The sequence below is a fragment of the Xenopus tropicalis genome, chromosome 2 (assembly GCF_000004195.4).
Source record: "Xenopus tropicalis strain Nigerian chromosome 2, UCB_Xtro_10.0, whole genome shotgun sequence".
Lineage (NCBI taxonomy): Eukaryota > Metazoa > Chordata > Amphibia > Anura > Pipidae > Xenopus > Xenopus tropicalis.
Genome location: NC_030678.2, coordinates 81,138,660 through 81,156,050, shown reverse-complemented (window position 1 = coordinate 81,156,050; position 17,391 = coordinate 81,138,660). Strand labels below are relative to the sequence as shown.

General features: G+C 38.9%; 1 protein-coding gene across 1 annotated transcript in view; it reads left to right on the top strand.

Annotated features, from left to right (window-relative positions):
* sh3d21 (SH3 domain containing 21) overlaps positions 1-15,659 on the top strand; it is a 38,782-nt gene extending 23,123 nt beyond the window's left edge. Inside the window, exons 10-19 of the mRNA XM_004911565.4 lie at positions 58-156; positions 675-720; positions 2,846-2,944; positions 8,082-8,199; positions 8,470-8,519; positions 9,812-9,921; positions 10,015-10,092; positions 10,867-11,069; positions 13,213-13,276; positions 14,690-15,659. Coding sequence (XP_004911622.2) covers positions 58-156; positions 675-720; positions 2,846-2,944; positions 8,082-8,199; positions 8,470-8,519; positions 9,812-9,921; positions 10,015-10,092; positions 10,867-11,069; positions 13,213-13,276; positions 14,690-14,728 — 906 coding nt within the window. The 3' untranslated portion in view covers positions 14,729-15,659. The remainder of the gene's footprint in view (positions 1-57; positions 157-674; positions 721-2,845; positions 2,945-8,081; positions 8,200-8,469; positions 8,520-9,811; positions 9,922-10,014; positions 10,093-10,866; positions 11,070-13,212; positions 13,277-14,689) is intronic.
* Positions 15,660-17,391: the final 1,732 nt, after the last annotated feature.

The window sequence follows — 17,391 nt, the reverse complement described above, 5'->3', positions numbered from 1 at the left end:
CATTACTCTGTTGGTCAATATACTGTGATAGACAAGATGTATTGTTTTATCCTATAGGAGACGGGAGATGAAGGTTGGTGGCAAGGAGAACATAATGGGAAAACTGGGCTGTTTCCAGACAACTTTGTCTTAATAATTCCTCCAGACATGCAAATTGTAAGTATGTGATGAATATGCTGCCAATGGAAATATGTGTAGTTCATCTATTTATTATCTTTTTAACCACAGTCTATGCTTCCCCTTCACATGTATCAAGACAAAACTAAGACAATATAGATATTTTGATGAAATTCTGGCATTGGAACTGAAAGATTTATTTGTAATGTTTATAGCTGCCTTTAATTTAAGTGTCCAGTTGTTCCCTTAAATGTATCTTTATGCACATTTATCTGCTAAATCATGCGATAGCCAGGGTAAATCAGCCAGTAAAGAAGTGATGATATTTTGCCTTCAGTATACCAGAAGCCCAATCATAAGAACTACATATGACATGCCTCATAGGTCATTCACTTCATTCATTAGTGAAGAAAAGGCTTTGCAAGTGCTATGGTTAAGTGCTGGATGGAGCAGAAGGGTCACAAAAGTCAGATTTGCACCTTGAATTTTATTAGACTGACAAGCCTAATGGCAGTAACAGAAGTAACAGAGTTGTATTTATTTATTATAATTTGCAGAAAACCAACAAACTTCCAACTCGAACTTCAACTATAAAGAGTCCAGGTAAGGATCCATGTTTTGGCAAGAAACACAACCATTCTTACTGTGTAGCAGCAAGGATTTGGTCTAGCCTGTCCTTTTTTTCTTAATCTGTTTATTTTTATTCAAAAAGAACATCAAGCAAAGGTCCACGGTAGTGTACTTTTACTGCCCTCAATAACATATGCAAAAAAGGATCCAAGTAACACAACTTAAAAAGAGTACCCTGTACTGTATCTTTTACCTAATGGCAAGTACAGTGCTCCCTTGTACTATGTACTATGTGGTGCTCTTGGTGCACTGTAACTCACAGGGTCTGGGAACAGTATGTTTACTGCTACAAAGTCCACAAAGAAATAGAATAGAGACAAGCATACTGACAATTCATGGGTAAATTAAAAATATTTTATTATACAATTTGCAAAGTGTGTGGCATGCACAACTTGTCAGAAAGGCTTTAGTTTGCATTCCTCCGGTTCAGATCTGCAACTGCATACATTTTAAGATCCGCTGGTTTGAGGTCACCAAACAAGTAGATCTTCTCCTGATATGCCCACCTAAGGTGCAATCAGGCTAATTCAATCATTAGGCCCTAGGGCAAATCAAACCTGCCCGATCAACACCTGGCTTCCACTTCCCACTTAGCCTGGACTGGCAAACTGAATACTCTATTCATTTCAGAGGGGTTATTCTAAGCTGTCATGGACCATGTTTGGACTGTGATTAATTATAAAAGCCCTGTCTGGGGCTGTTTGTGCCTTTATGCACTTGAAATATCAGGGCTTTTATAATTAATCACAGTCCAAACATGTTCCCTTCTTTGCAGAGAATAGCTTTAGGAGTTGAGTCAATGAGCAGAAGGCCCATCTACTGTTTTGAAAAATGCTGTGTATCTGCTATATACAGCACAAGGGCTACCTGGGCACATTTGGAATAAAGTAAGCCCTATAGCAGGGTGGTGAAAGCCTCCAGGTTAGACCACCAGAAATCCCCTAATGGAGAAAATCATGTCCATGTAACTAACTATCATAGCACCGGATAACAAACTAATGGTTCAGGGTGATATGCCCTGCTCCCCCACTAATTAATTGTTTTAATATATAATGAACTATTTACACCACCTACACACATGCACAGCCATCCATGACAATACATAGTTTCATATATTTTCAGGAGAAAAATGTGGCACTAAGAACCACACTAAGCCTAACCTAACCTAATCCTTGCAGCACTGCATCTGCTCTGTGGTGCAAGGGAAAAGGACAAGGTGCAGTGCTGACATGAACAAAGTAGATTCATACTTAATTCCTGCTATAAGCAGGTGGTAATTACTGGGCTCCAGGGCCCAATGCTCCTGATTTGTGTGTACTGAAAGACTCACAAGCTGGGGATGTACCAGGGGATGCCACCCCCTCACTCCCCTCCTGTATGCAGAGATGCCAAACCCAGGCAAACCGTGATGAAACTGTTTGCAGTTTAGCCTAGGTGCCTCTTAGTGCTCAGAGAATTGCACTGGGGCAAAGTGCTTTTTTTTCAACTCACTGTATAGGAGCTCTATGGTTTTTTTGTTGCCTTTTGAGAACAGTGGGTTTTTTGCAAAGGCAGCAATTTTCTTACCCACACAGGAAGACAGGCTGATAAACCTGCGTGGTGATACTGAGAAGAACAAATTACACTGAACCTCAAGCCTCTTGAAAAGGTTGCAGGGTAGCACATGGTAAGGCTTCTCACTACAGCAGCAGGAAACACAGCACACTTTCTGCCTACACTTGATTTTCATTAGGTACCATTAGGCACATGCACGTATGGGAACTTGTTTATTCGTGCAACAAGGAATGCGAGGGGCCTCTTGCTTATTCTTTTCCCCAGAGATTCCTTTCTTCTTGAATGGTATTTAAAAGATCTCCCAGATGGATTTTTGATTGCTACATATCAGAATAACTGTTTTCCTCCAGTAGCTAAAACAGATGCTCAAAAAAGACCCTGTGAAAGCAGTAAGTAAACTGCAAAGAGTTATACTGAGGGTACTGCACATAAAACAGTTACCTTTTCAGATAATAATTTTAACACTTCTAGAAGGTGGCTCCCAATCATATTTTAGCAAAATTACTATAATTATGATTTTTTTCTATATTCTGTATCTCTTCAGTGACTAAATCAGACCTTAATATTATGGATAAAAAGCCCCATGAAGTCAAGAAGCCAGCTGCAGAAGTCAACAAGCATGAACCCACAACAACCAAGAAAGGTAAGAATGAATAACTATCTCTAATGTAGAATTAAGATGGACATACACAGGCTAAAATAAGCTGCCAACCCTATAGACCAGGGATCCCCAACCTTTTATACCTGTGAGCCACATGCAAATGGAAAAAGTTTTGGAGAGCCACATAAGCATGAAAAATTCCTGGAGGTGCCAATGAGAGCTATAATAAACTATTTATAGCCCTTATGTTGACTGGAAGCCCACAGAAGGCTCTGTTTGGCAATTACACTGAATATTTATGTAATCAAAGCTTGCCTCCTAACCAGAAATTCAAAAATAAGGGCCTGCTTCAAGGTCACTGGGAGCAACATTCAAAGAGTTTGGGGGGTAACATGTTGCTCACGAGCCACTGGTTGGGGATCACTGCTATAGACCAAGTCGCAAACCTATTTGCACATGTAGGCCGACCTCTTGATGGCCTGCCAAAAGGCGAAGACTGCATCAATGCGTCCATCCTGTTCTGTTCAACAGTCACTAATGTGTGGCCTTTATTCACATGGGCACTTACAAGGATAATCTTGACTTTGCATATTGTAAGCATTACAAATACAGAATACAGATATGGAATCTATTATCCAAAATGCCTGGGATATGTGTTTTTCTGGATAATAGATCTTGCTGTATTCAGATCACCATACCATACATTTGCTAAAAATCATGTAAACATTAAATTAAATAATCCCATAGGAATATTCTGCCACTTAGCTGGGATCGAGTACAAGGTGCTGTTTAATCTTTACAGAAAAAAAGAAAATTAAAAAAAAAAAATTAGAATGATTTGCTTAAAATTGACTCGGGAGATAGCACACATTGTGGATAGCAAATAGGACTGCACCATTTTTCTGTATGTGGGTTTTTCTGTCCAGTCCAGCAGTTATATTTATTTAGTCCTGCTTGTGACAAGTCAGAGTTTCAGGGGTGTAACAACAGACAGCGGACCCATTGGCTATCATGGCAGAGGGAAACACAAAGGCGCAAGATGCAATCCCTTTAGAGCAGTGTTGGCCCCATATAAAAAAATCAGAATACTGTAAAGCTTGCTGTTGATCAAAACACAGACTTTTACTAAAGGTAAAATACAGTGAAAGTTATTATATCTGGAATAACTACTCCTAATAGACTGTTCATTTTGAAGTTAATATTGCAGTCTGAGCATGCTATTCTAGCACTTATTGGAGGAACATAGTTTTATACAATGTTAAGTGTACTTTCAATGCCACCTTAAACAATACAGAAGCTTCCGGGGCTCTAACTTCATGGTTTCTTTAATAAAATAAATCACTGCTTTTTCTAAAATGTCAAATTATGACATCCAGCAATATATAGATACTCAAATTTAATCAGTTATATAAACTTGTTAGTGACAAAGTGAAGTGAATAAGTTCCTGTTCCAAGGTAACCGCCTAATTAAAGGTTACAAGAGAAAAAATTAACATGTGAAATTACATTAAAAGAAAAAACTCATGCTTATTTTTCAGTTTATTGTAAAAATAAAATAGAATGGGGACAATAATGAGAAGAAATACTGACACCAGAGTGTTGCTAATTTTTCATTATGTATGAAACTGGTTTTAGAAATGTGATATGGGGGTGCATATTTGTATTTATTGCTACATTTTAGTAAAAATATTGGTGCAAGATTAGTTTGGGAAGCAAAGCACTGGTTACATTATTATCATTATCATTTATTTTATGTGTAGTGAGTCATATAAAGGCGTATTATATTCATAGTCATATACTGGAATTCAGAGTGTGACCCACACATCACTCATGCATGCATATTGACCATATTAAACAAATGTATTGTTTTGCATTTGCCAATTGGAGGCCCAGGTCTAGGGTACCACCAGAAATAAACCTGGCATTGTCTTTAATAAATGGTGCAAGGAGATGTGTTGCATTTTTATTATTATTTATTAACTTGGAGTTAAATGGATTGTATAAAAGCACTCGTGACTTAATTCCAATATCCATGTTTACAGTAAGCAGTACATTATGTAGGGAGTGTGCGACACATTATTCCATATATAATACACAAGAGCCCCAGATAGCCTGTAAACTATATGCTTTATTCTTTAGTCACCCGTTATATTTAGGCTGTAGTGATGTCACATGACATACTGGAATTTGAATATCAGAAAAAAATAATATATTCTCAGTTGTAAAGTATGAGAACATTATGAGAAACCTAGGAATGGCAGTTTAGTAATAAAGATCAATTTCCTCACCAATTAACAGGCCCGGATTTTTGGAAAGGCCCAGGCTTAGGGTGGCATGATTTCAGGGGTGGCATGCTGCATTTGCTTTTTCCAGAGCACTAGGAAATTGGCAAATAAGAGATTTGTTTAAATCTTCGGTGCACCAATTCCTTAATGCTCCGGGAACTGAGGGAAAAGAAAAGGACTGAAATAGGTCCATGTGGGCAGTGGGGGCAGGTGGTGGGGAGGAACAACTGCGCATGTATACAACTGCAGGGGGATGGGGGGCAAGTAAGGTCTAGGGGCACAAAGATTGCAAATCCAGGCTGCCAATTAAGCTGCTCAAACATCCAACAATGTCAACGTTTAGGAACACTGTGCACAAAAAGCATTCAGATTTTCAATGCAGCGAAGGGTAATTGCTGAGAGAATTGATTTTTTAAAAAAACGTATCCTCTCCAGCAAGCCCTTGGTATACAAGAAGCACAATAACCCTAAAAATGTGTCAACCAAGTAAATTCTACCTACTTCTATTGAAGATTTTAGAATTCTGCCAACAGGTCACTGTTTCACTTTTTTTGCATTAACATGCTCACAAAGCAATGGAAACATTACTATGGTCATTTCCAAGAGTTGGCAGTAACTAGATAAAGTACAAGATTAGTATTTAGCAGCAAAATATTAACAGGAAATCACATAAAACAGATTTCTTGATGGGTGAGTAGATAAAGCTTTTCTGAAATGAGTCATCAGGTTGGATAGAGAGATGGTGAGGCACTTTGAAATGCAATTACTTTCATAGTTTATGGTGGTAACCTTCGATAGGCATGCACTTACACAGGCACATTTATAAAGAAAATATACTATATTGATCACAAGGGTATATTTTCCACTTGATAAAGATTAAAATATCAAGGTATACTTTACTGTGTGCACTGTGTATATTCCTGTCAATGTATAGAAATCCCAAGCCGTGTCTATTCATAGCAGTTAACCTGAAAATTCTCTACGGTAAAAGAGACAAACATCACCGGTGATGTTTGTCTTCAATGTCAATAAATACACCCCTTAATATATACAATAGTGTTGGTTCTTTGTATCATTATTTCTCCCTTATTTTTCCCCACATGCCTGTATAAAAGTGTCTTGCTGGTAATTGTTTCATGTTGGAACAGCATTCTGACAGCCTTTCCAATTTTCAATCAGTTTTAAAAAGTTGTTACTATGAATGCAGTGACACCTCAGGACATCAGCAACCCAATAGCTGGTATCTAACTATAGCAGTGCTACTAATCATTAGTAACGGGCAAATATGCACCCCAAAACACAGAGCTCATTAATTAAGCAGGGATATGTTTCTTGCATCTCCAAACCGACATCGGAACAGTATAACAGCAATGTGACAGTCTTTCTAATAGGGCAGGATTTATCCCCTAGTGGAGTTCCATTACTACGCTCTGGAGACCATCTTCCAGTTGTACCCTCTCTTATCTTATATATGCACCAAGTGCAACTCTAGCAGGCTCTACTCACCCTTTTTAATCCCCTTCTTCTGCTCCTTTTTACACTCCTATTGCCACCCTCTGGCACCTACGGCCATGGCTTCTCTTTTAAGAACCCACTTCTTTTCACCTTGCCCCCCATTGTCATCAGTCTCCGTCCCATCCAAGCTTCAAGCTTCTCACTCCCCCACCAACTTCCTTCACCAGCATCTCCCCAGTCCATTCACTGCCACCACTGAGCCCCTCCTGTCCAGGTAGGACTGTAAAGATGGTGGCAGAGGATCTTAGTGCTTAGATGAAGCAAAAGTGTATTGGAAGCTATTGCCATAAAGAACCAATGAAAGTGTAGAGGTGTACATGTACCAATTATGATCTTTCCTGTGACCATTGGTCACAGGAAAGATTGTTCGTTCCCTCCATTGATGTTCAGGGTTGAATCGTCAGATATGGAGGTAGAAACAATGGGGATTCTACCTCCACCCGACGATTCAGCCCTAAACGCAGATTTTGCTCGGGTGCCCAATCAAAATCTTTAGTCCCACCCTACTGATGATAACCAAAGCTTTTGCGATATCGGTTGTTTCGTCGATCGCCATACTGTCATACACAAAATGATGTATTATACGATAATATCGGTTCGTGTAAGGCCAGCTTAGGTCTTGATACATCTCACAGCCATACCTGGTACCCACTTTGCTCAGGGAGCTATCCTCATTGCCATTTGTTTGGCCAGGGAAAGATGACATTTTCTGTTTTCTGGGGCCTCCATCAGTGGCACCATCGTGGACAGACTGACAGCTGCACCTAGTACAAGGGATTCCCTAGCCTCCTCCACCCTTAGCCCCCATTTAGTGAATTAGTCCAAGGAACATCCCATAACTGCCTAAAAAGTCCACACGGTGAACAGGATGGTGATAGGGAAACTTTGAGTTGTAGTTTTAAACTAGACAGCAACAGGCTGGACCTCCCTGCATCACAACCAAGGCAATGCAAAAACACAAAATTATGCATCTTTTTGCCTATAACTGCTACATGTGGCTCCACACAGGACGACACTGGGACTGTCGATGGAACTACAGGAGTAAGTGCATGAAAGCAATGGTCTACTTTCTTATGCATGTGCACAAAATGCAGGTGGAGGAAAGCATACAATCCAAATAGAGGGATACTTATGCAGATCATGCAGTCGGACAGTTTTGGGACAGTTTTCCTATTTGTTGAAGTGAACATTTCTCTTGTAAGACAGCAAGCACATGGACAATAGAAAAGGAATAAACGGTATGAAATATAAATCCATGTGTGACCTGGAACAAGAACTTGTATTTAGGTTATAGAATAACCAAATAATTACCAACTGTTACCTCATACTTTATAAGCTGTTAACTAAGTCTGTATTGGTTTTTTTCTTCTCCGTTTTAGGGCAACGTGAACCAAAGACTGACCTTTCTCCTAAAGTGACTAATCAACCAGGAAAAAAGGCAGCTCCTCCCCCTCCAGTGCCAAAATCGGCCAAACATAATACTGGTCCTCTCAACAAGTAAGATATGCACAGAGACTTTTGCACAGGTCATTGGACATGAGCCATTCACCAGTTTATTTATCAGAAGCATTAACAAGAGGTTATTGGGATCCACAGCAAAATAATTTTAAATCCCCTCTATCATCCAAACTTTCAAAAGCATGATCTAATTCATACACAAGCACACACAAAAGTAGGGCACCTGTCACGCCTGAGCCATCTCAGGAGCTGCAGTATGTCCTATACACTGGGTTATTTTTACTGAAGATTGCTATCTTATATTTACAGGCCCAGCACTGAAGCAGGAGAAGATGTGAACCATAGTTCTAAGGAGTCAAGTAAGTTGTAGTTGTTAGAAAGATCTGACTGGACTAATTGTAACTACTAACCATTTTTATAACACATACATTGTTATTTGCTTTCATATAGCCACACAAGTTTTTTATTTTTATAACATTACAGAGTATGTATCTGGCAGCAGTTCCAGCTGCATTTACTTGGAAGGGTTGAACTTGATGATCTGTTTTCAACCCTATGTAACTATATATTGGGTCCGTCAAGCAACTGAGCTAGGTATTCAGGTTGTGGCAAAAGAGGTGGGAAGGCACCAGGGGTCATAAAATATATGTGGGTGTGGAATTCCTTTGTTTCCCTCTAAGTCACTCCAAGGACCCCAAACTCTATCAAATTTATCAGGTGTGCCCCTAGTCTCATATATAAGTTTTTACAGGGGAGCAACAGTGTTCACTAAGTTCTTCCAGGCTGTAATGTTGGGCAGGGTAGGGCCCATCGAGTGCATTGAGACCCCTTCGTTTGTGTGGGGTAAGGTTTGGGAGGGGTTATCTGACACAAGCTTTTAAACTTGTTTTAGAGAGAGGTAGAGTTTCAAATCTTTTCTCAGGTATTCAATTGGGTTGAGGTTAGGACTCTCTGAAGGACAGACAAATTACCCTACTCCTGTCACAGCAATCACCTTGTGTTTGCTTAGTGGATGCATTGTTATTGTGCTGAAACAGGAGAGCCTAGCTCACACTGTTGCCACAAATTAGGAAGCACTGAATTGTAAAGAAAGTCATTTTGCGCTGTAGTTTTAAGTCTGCTTGAATCGAACCTGGGGCCCTAACTCAAACCATGAAAAATCCATTATTCTTCCTCCACCAAACTTTACTGTTTGCAATATGCATTCAGGTAGGCCATCAGACTGCCAGATTTATCACTCCAGAGGATGTGTTTCCACTGTGGGTAATTTTTACACCTCTCCAGCTGACGCTGGGCATTGTACATAGTAAAGTTATGTTTTTGCTTCTGATCACTCATATAACCCCCATGCTACCTATGAATAGTTCTTTTGCTGGCTTTGCTCCTGGAGACAGTTTGGAATGCAGAATTGAGATGAAAATTAGTGATGAAGATGAAGTGTCCAGATACCTTTTTTCAAAATAGTTTGGCTTCCACCTCTTGGAGGTTAATATCCTAACATGCTTTTATCTATCTCATGCAACATTCACTTTTTAAAAGTAATAACAAAAACATACAAAGTCATTTGTCTGGTCTGTTATCCTGTGTGATCTGTATATTTTGTTTTAGTTTTTTTTTAATGTAGATGGCTGTATTTGGTCTCCTCATACAGATACTTTAGATGGACTCAGGGTGTCCTCCATGAAGCTAGCACATCCTACTGCAGACAGACCAAAGATGATGGGCAAAAGACTACCTAAGGGGAAGGTGACATCTCCTGAAGTAATTTTAGAACCTTTTTAAATAACAAAAATAAAACTTCCATTACAAGGAATTATTTTTTGTGCTTAATTTCTTCTCTCTCTCTACTTTAAGAAGCCTATATCTGAATCAGATGATAAAAAGAATGAAGAACAGGTGAATTCTCACAGCAAAGTATCCTCAGCCCCAAAGGTAAAAAGAAAGACTGGCAATCTGCAAGTACTGGCAAATGCAAGAGGGGCTGCTTTAAGATAGTATAGCCAGTCACTATTTATTGGGCCTGTGGGGGGATGTTTGGGCCTCTGTGTACTTGAAATGGCAGGGCCTACTTTGAATCTCAGCCCTGACCTGACCTTACTTTCCTTATTGAGGATGACTCTTTGAAATGGAAAAAGCAGAATCGCATGCTAGGATCACATTTTAAAATGATAATTAATTATATTTTCTATCTTGTTCTCTGCATACACTTTTGCCTACATCCCCACCTAAAGAAACAAACCACCTTTCTGTTGCTAAGCACATATTCCTCTCCCATATTACTTATAATATAAGTTTACTCTGTCATTTGTTTTAGTGAATTCCTGTATTACTGTAGTGTTTTCAGTTCTGCTCAGGCTAGAACAATTCCAGTAAAGCAAATAACATAATAAAGCAAATAATAGGTAGTAGGTATAGATAGTAGGTATAGAACATTTAATTTTTGGTTTCATTCTTTCACTGCAATTTCGGAGAAAGCAAGAGTTCCTGCTATGTATTGGTTCTTTGTAACTTACTACAGTTTTAGTTTTGATTCTAAATATACCTATTCATAAGTACCTCTTGGCCCAGACCTAAGTTTAAATTAGTAAGCAATTTGCACTTCAGACAATGCAGTTTCAGAAAATCGAATTATGGCTCGTTTTGCTACATGTTATGCATTGATTTGTATTTTTGCAATCAAAAAGTAATTTGTGTCCTCTTTAACAGGATCCAAGGATACCCACCACCCCAAGCCCATCACCCTCACCAACTAAGACAAGCCCACTGTCTCCTTTAGCCACTTCAACAGTGAAGCAAAGCCAGAAGACTGCTGATAATCATGCTTCTTCCGTGCAGAGTTTACAAGAAGATCTTGCAGCAGAGATCGCATCAATCAAATTCATGATGGAACTCTTGAGAAACAAACATACGTATGTTTTTAATCAGGGTGTGACACTGCTAAATACAGTATTTCCATAATTTCATAATTTCCTCCATCCATCGATCATTAGGGCTCAGTTACTAAACAAGGGAAATTGCAAAAAGATTAAGTTACATAGTTACATAGGGTTGAAAAAAGACCATAGTTCATCAAGTTCAAAATACTAAGATTTACTTACCCACGAACGGGTCGAATGGAGTCCGATTGCGTTTTTTTCGTAATGATCGGTACTTTGCGATTTTTTCGTATGTTTTGCGATTTTTTCGGATACCAATACGATTTTTGCGTAAAAACGCGAGTTTTCCTATCCATTACGAAAGTTGCGTAAAAAGTTGCGCATTTTGCGTAGCGTTAAAACTTACGCGAAAAATGCGCAACTTTTCGCGTAAGTTTTAACGCTACGAAAAATGCGCAACTTTTTACGCAACTTTCGTAATGGATACGAAAAACTCGCGTTTTTACGCAAAAATCGTATTGGTAACGAAAAATTCGTACAGAATCTGAAAAAATCGCAAAACATACGAAAAAGTCGCAAAATGTTCGTTTTCAAGTCGGAACTTTTCCAATTCGGGTCGGATTCGTGGGTTAGTAAATTAGCCCCTAACTGTAGATATTAGTATCACAATAGCCTTGGATATTCTGTTTGTTCAAAAACTTATCCAGGCCCCTCTTAAAGGCATTTACAGAATCTGCCATTACCACATCTCTAGGAAGGGCATTCCACAACCTCACTGCCCTCACCGTGAAAAACTACCTACGCTGTTTCAAATGGAAGCTCCGTTCCTCTAATCTAAAGGGGTGACCTCTGGTGCGTTGATCATTTCTATGGGAAAAAAGAACATCTCCCATCTGCCTATAATCCCCTCTAATGTACTTGTACAGAGTAATCATGTCCCCTCGCAAGCGCCTCTTTTCCAGAGAAAACAACCCCAACCTTGACAGTCTAAGCTCATAGTTTAAATCTTCCATCCCTTTAACCAGTTTAGTTGCACGTCTCTGCACTCTCTCCAGCTCATTAATATCCTTGTTAAAGGAACAGTAACACCAAAAAATGAAAGAGCTTTAAAGTAATAAAAATATAATGCACTGTTGCCCTGCACTGGTAAAACTGGTGTGTTTGCTACAGTAACACCACTATAGTTTATATAATAAGTTGCTGTGTAGCCACTTACAGAGCACCCAATAACTCCTGTGTTTATAAATCCACTTACAGAGCACCCAATAACTCCTGTGTTTATAAATCCACTTACAGAGCCCCCACTAACTCCTGTGTTTATAACTCCACTTACAGAGCCCCCACTAACTCCTCTGTTTATAAATCCACTTACAGAGCCCCCACTAACTCCTGTGTTTATAACTCCACTTACAGAGCCCCAATCACTTACAGAGCCCCAATCACTTACAGAGCCCCTACCACCAGAGCAAACTCACTGGAGTGCCAGTAGGTCTATTTATACAGTCTGTCCAGGTGAACTAATCAAACCCCACCCACCTCAAACTGAGGGTAATTACAAAGGAATGTGACTTCTGGCAAACCTGCTATAAGCCTTATAGTTCACCAAACTTTGTAAATTATCACCAAAAACAGCAAATACTTTTGAAAAAATTAAACCCCACAGTTGAACAACACAAAGATTTTGAATAAAGTTAATAAAAATACTTATCCCTTTTTTGTTGAAGTGAAAAGCAAGTTGATTCAACCAGCCACCAGCCTGTTAGTAAGTTTGTCATATTTTATCCACAATGCAAAGTAGATAATGTTGAGGGCCTGTCCAAAATGGAAAGACCTATACTCAGAACATACTGCTAAAAAATAAGAGAGTATAGAGTTTTTTTTCCAAGTTGCACCTTGCAACTCATGCTCCAAAGTAGGCACAACCCACAAACTAATCATAAGTAGGAGCAAGTGCTTTGTGTATAGCATTTTAATGCAGTTCTTACTTGTTCAGAAACGTTTTACCTTTAATGCTTTTATAAGGTAGATAGGGAAGATTAATATATGGCATACTACAAATGCAGACAAAAATTAGAAAGAGAACAATGGTTATGGTTATAAATTATGAATTTCTGACTGTACTGTGCTAATACAATAGGCAGAATGTTGACTGCTTTTTGTGATTCTGTTTATGCAGAAAAGATATGGAAGATATCAGATCTGAGTTAAATGAAGAGAGAACCAAACGCCTAGCACTCCAGGTAAATAAGAAAACAATATATGTATTTCAAAAGAAAAATCACACTAACACCTATAAAAACATTGGATTTCAGACATAAAAATTACTCTTTTTAGTTTTATTAGATTTTAAAAGAAAATTAAGACCTGGTGGCTTGTGCCTGCAAGTGAAAAGAAAAAACTTCAGGAAATAATGTGTTTAACCACATATTTGCATAGTTACATTTTATTTCATTCTAAACTTTAAACCATAGAAACAAAGAAAATAGTAATTGTGGGATTTGTGCCTGATTTGTATTAGTTTAATTAAATAAAAAAAACACCTTGTCAACCTTGTTGCTAAATGGTCTTTGTCTTGAATATGAGGACTGTGCTTAGCTCTAGAAGGCAGTATATTTGCTTTCTGTGTGCCTGTTAGACATGGTCATGCACCCAGGTTATGTACAAGGAAAAGCCTTGGCCCATCATAAACTATTGCTTGTAAGAGACAGAAGACAAAGCTGCAGACAAAAGCAGAAGGTCCGTGTTGAGCTAAATAAACCTTATATTCTCAAAGCTAACTGCATAACCCAGTGATTATATCATGCCAAGAACACAAAAATGCCATTAGTTTAGGTGTCAATATTAGATTGCAATTTGCATGTTTTCTGGTTCATAAAAATAGGTTTAATCAGAGCTACGCCAATGCATAATGGTGCCCAAGGCAAACCCCCAGTGTCAACACACTCAACAATTCTCACCTCGGCCTCTCACAAGCTCGTCAACTCTCTCACCACCCCATTCCATCTTGACCACACCTTGTAAGCAGGGCCAGAGCAGAGTCGGAGTAAAGGTGGTCATACACAGGCTGATTTCAGCTGCCAATGTCAGTCCTTTAGACTGATTCAGCAACTTATTTGCCCTTGTATGGGTACCAACGACAAGCCTCCTCGACCATCATCTGGCCTAAAATTACCCAGATCCTGATTGGACAGGTTTGATTATTCTGTTGGATCAGGGGCCACATAGGCTTGTTGATGCAGCCCCCAAACCGATGGTGCCTATGCCTGCCGTTTTATATGGTTTATTTGGCCATAGGGCCAAAGGACCAAATTAGCCCAATATTGCCCACAGTGTATGGCCACCTATAGAGGCAGAAGAAGCACATGTCTAGGTCCCTAGAACCCTAACTCCAAAGACATTTTAGGGTTAAGCTCTGCTTGCCCCTTTATCAAGCCCTGGGTTTAACAGCTTTTTCATAGTGGTGTATGATCTGGTCCACTAAAACAGTGTTAAACTTACTCCAGGTTTACTCTTACAGCAATATCCCTTTTAATGCAATTATATTTATTTTTTATGATTACCTGTTTAAATCTCAACATGAACAAACCTGTAAATTTAAAGAGTATCCCCAACATCTATAAATTTATGCCAATTAACAATTTGTGTATTTTCAGATGGAGGTTGAGCACCTGAAGAATCTGTCTTCAGCGTAGGTCATTGCGAGTTCTAAAACTGCCCTGCTCCTTGAGCAAATAGAACTTGTGTAACTGGTCCAGTAATTAAAAGGATACAGATTTGGAAGAAGCCTAATCCCGCTGGTGACTTAATTTACAGACACTACCCAGTTTTACACTGAGATTTTACTCATGTTGTGTAGCAACACTGAAGAGTCTTTTACCCAATTGTCTGCCTCTCTCTGGATTTTTTTGTTTTCTCATAAGCCTACTTATATTCATTTTCTAACTGCTTTGGCATCTTTTGCACATATGTATGATCAGAGGTAATTTGGTGGAACATATATAATCATGTCATTCCAATAGCAGAGGCAGTTGTTGAAACGATAGTTGGGACAATAATGGGGTCCATACAAGTGTGCCATTCCTACTTTGTTATTTTGCATCTCTTGAATTAACATGGTAAAATCCATTTATAAACACTGCCTGATCGCATGTACATTTATGCTGTCACTGTCAGGATTGCACACACATTGAACGATGGGCCTTCAAAAGGTCTCACAAAACTGATAGATAGATGCTCTGACATCTATCAAGGTCCTGAACCCTAAAGCCACAAGCATAATGTACTGTGTCTAGCCTATGTCCTAAGGACATTATTTGCCAATGTTTGTAACCAGCATAGATATCAACCTGATAAACTCTGCATCTTGAATAATATATAGAACTGTATGTACCAGCACTGCCTTCTATGCAGAGCTCACAGCAAAGTTAAGTTATAATTAGAAAAAGTTGCATATATTTTCTTAAATATTTATATACATGGGACCAATTCAGTGCCAAACCTCTTCTAGCATTGAAATGACATATGGGAAGTCATATTTTTTAATCAGGGTGGGTTATCATTTAATAGCTGTCTTTTTTCTATATAATTTGTGCAATGTTTTTAATAAATATGCATATTTATTCATATATACTTCACCTTTATTGCTATTTGTGGATGTAGTGTGTCGCATGGAATCAGTTTCCTTGATCTGTCGTGTTTTTTGGTGTTACAATCTTCTTAGTCAGTCTCTGAGACTACTGAGCAGCAGATTAAAGACAACCCTGCAGCAAGCATTTCATCTGCAGAGCACAGTGCTGCCATCGGAACAATCATTATAAATATTTTAGGATTCTTTTGCTCTCTCTCTCATATCTCTTTCTACAGTCTCTTATTCTTCACTTAACAAACTTGTGCAGATCTGTTTCCTGGGCAGAAAACCAGGCAAATTTACTTTCACATTATTCTGGGGTACAAACATCAGTTATAACTAGCACATTCCATTTATTCTCCAAAACCATTACTTTGACCCACAATGCGTACTTGATGCATCCCTTTGGATTACAGTGCCACCATGCTATAATGCCTTATGTCTATAATGTCTTATTTAACTTCTGCCTCTGATTGCTCATCACATGACGAACATTTAATTTTTGCCATACAGAGAAGGACAGAGGGATAACATAAGCAAGTGCAAATAAGAATTTCACCTACCACTCACTACACTCAACCCTCAATGTTAAATATCCAATTACATAATACAGGTATGGGACCTGTTATCCAGAATACTCGAGAGCTGGGGTTTTCCGGATAAGTGACCTTTCCGTAATTTGGATCTCCATACAATAAGTCTGCTAAAAATCATTTAAATATTGAATAAACCCGATAGGACTTGTTTTGCCAAGTAAAAGGTACTGTTTTATAATTACAGAGAAAAAGGAAATCTTGGAAAAATTAGAATTATTTGCTTATAATGGAGTCTATGGGAGATGGCCTTTCCGTAATTCGGAGCTTTCTGGGTAATGGGTTTCCGGATAACGGATCCTATACCTGTACAGGATTTAGCCTGCCTTATTTTCATAACAGTGTCCAGGTTTCCACCGATAGATAAAAGATTAAGATATACATACTGACATTCAGGGCTATCAGGTATATCTACAAGACAACATAGGCTTTTTACCCAAATCTCACCCAAACTGGCATATAATCTGAGCCATCGCTGCCCTGGCAATAGTCCATTTCTATCAGGTTGGCTTAATAGCCTCAGGGCTATTGACTGAAGATTTTTCCAGGTAAGCCAGTGGCCCCTGTGGCATCTCACTTGTCTTTTTATGTTGCCCATTTATTTCTTCTAATACCTGTTGCCAGCTCTGGAGTTTTGTCAGGTGTTTCTGTATAAGACCTTCCTTTCATGGCAGCTCATTTCTAAACTCATAAATATCCTGCAAATGAAAAACAGTAATTAGCAAAAACTTCCAATCATGGGGATAGGTTATGCTTTTAAAACAATTGTTACACCTCATATAAAATTTATTTTACACAACGCATACAGTGGTGTAACTACTATTTAGCAGGCCTGAGTGCAGGTACTCCCCTTTGGAAGCTAGACCAATCTTCTTTTGACATGCAGATGCCCAAAATTTTCCACAGATTTGCCATGTTGAGACACAATTGTGTCTCCTGCGGGTCCCAGGTGGGTGCAAGCCAATGTTAGGCACCCCCTAGTGATTGCTTAACTTTTACTTTTTGAGAAGGAGCAATCTTCTTCGCGCAGTAGAGTGAAAAGCTAAAGAGAAACGGCATTATCACCGGGAGTTAGAAGAATGAAGAGAGATGGAATAGGATTGCTCCTCTTTCTTTCATTCTATGGAGATGTAGC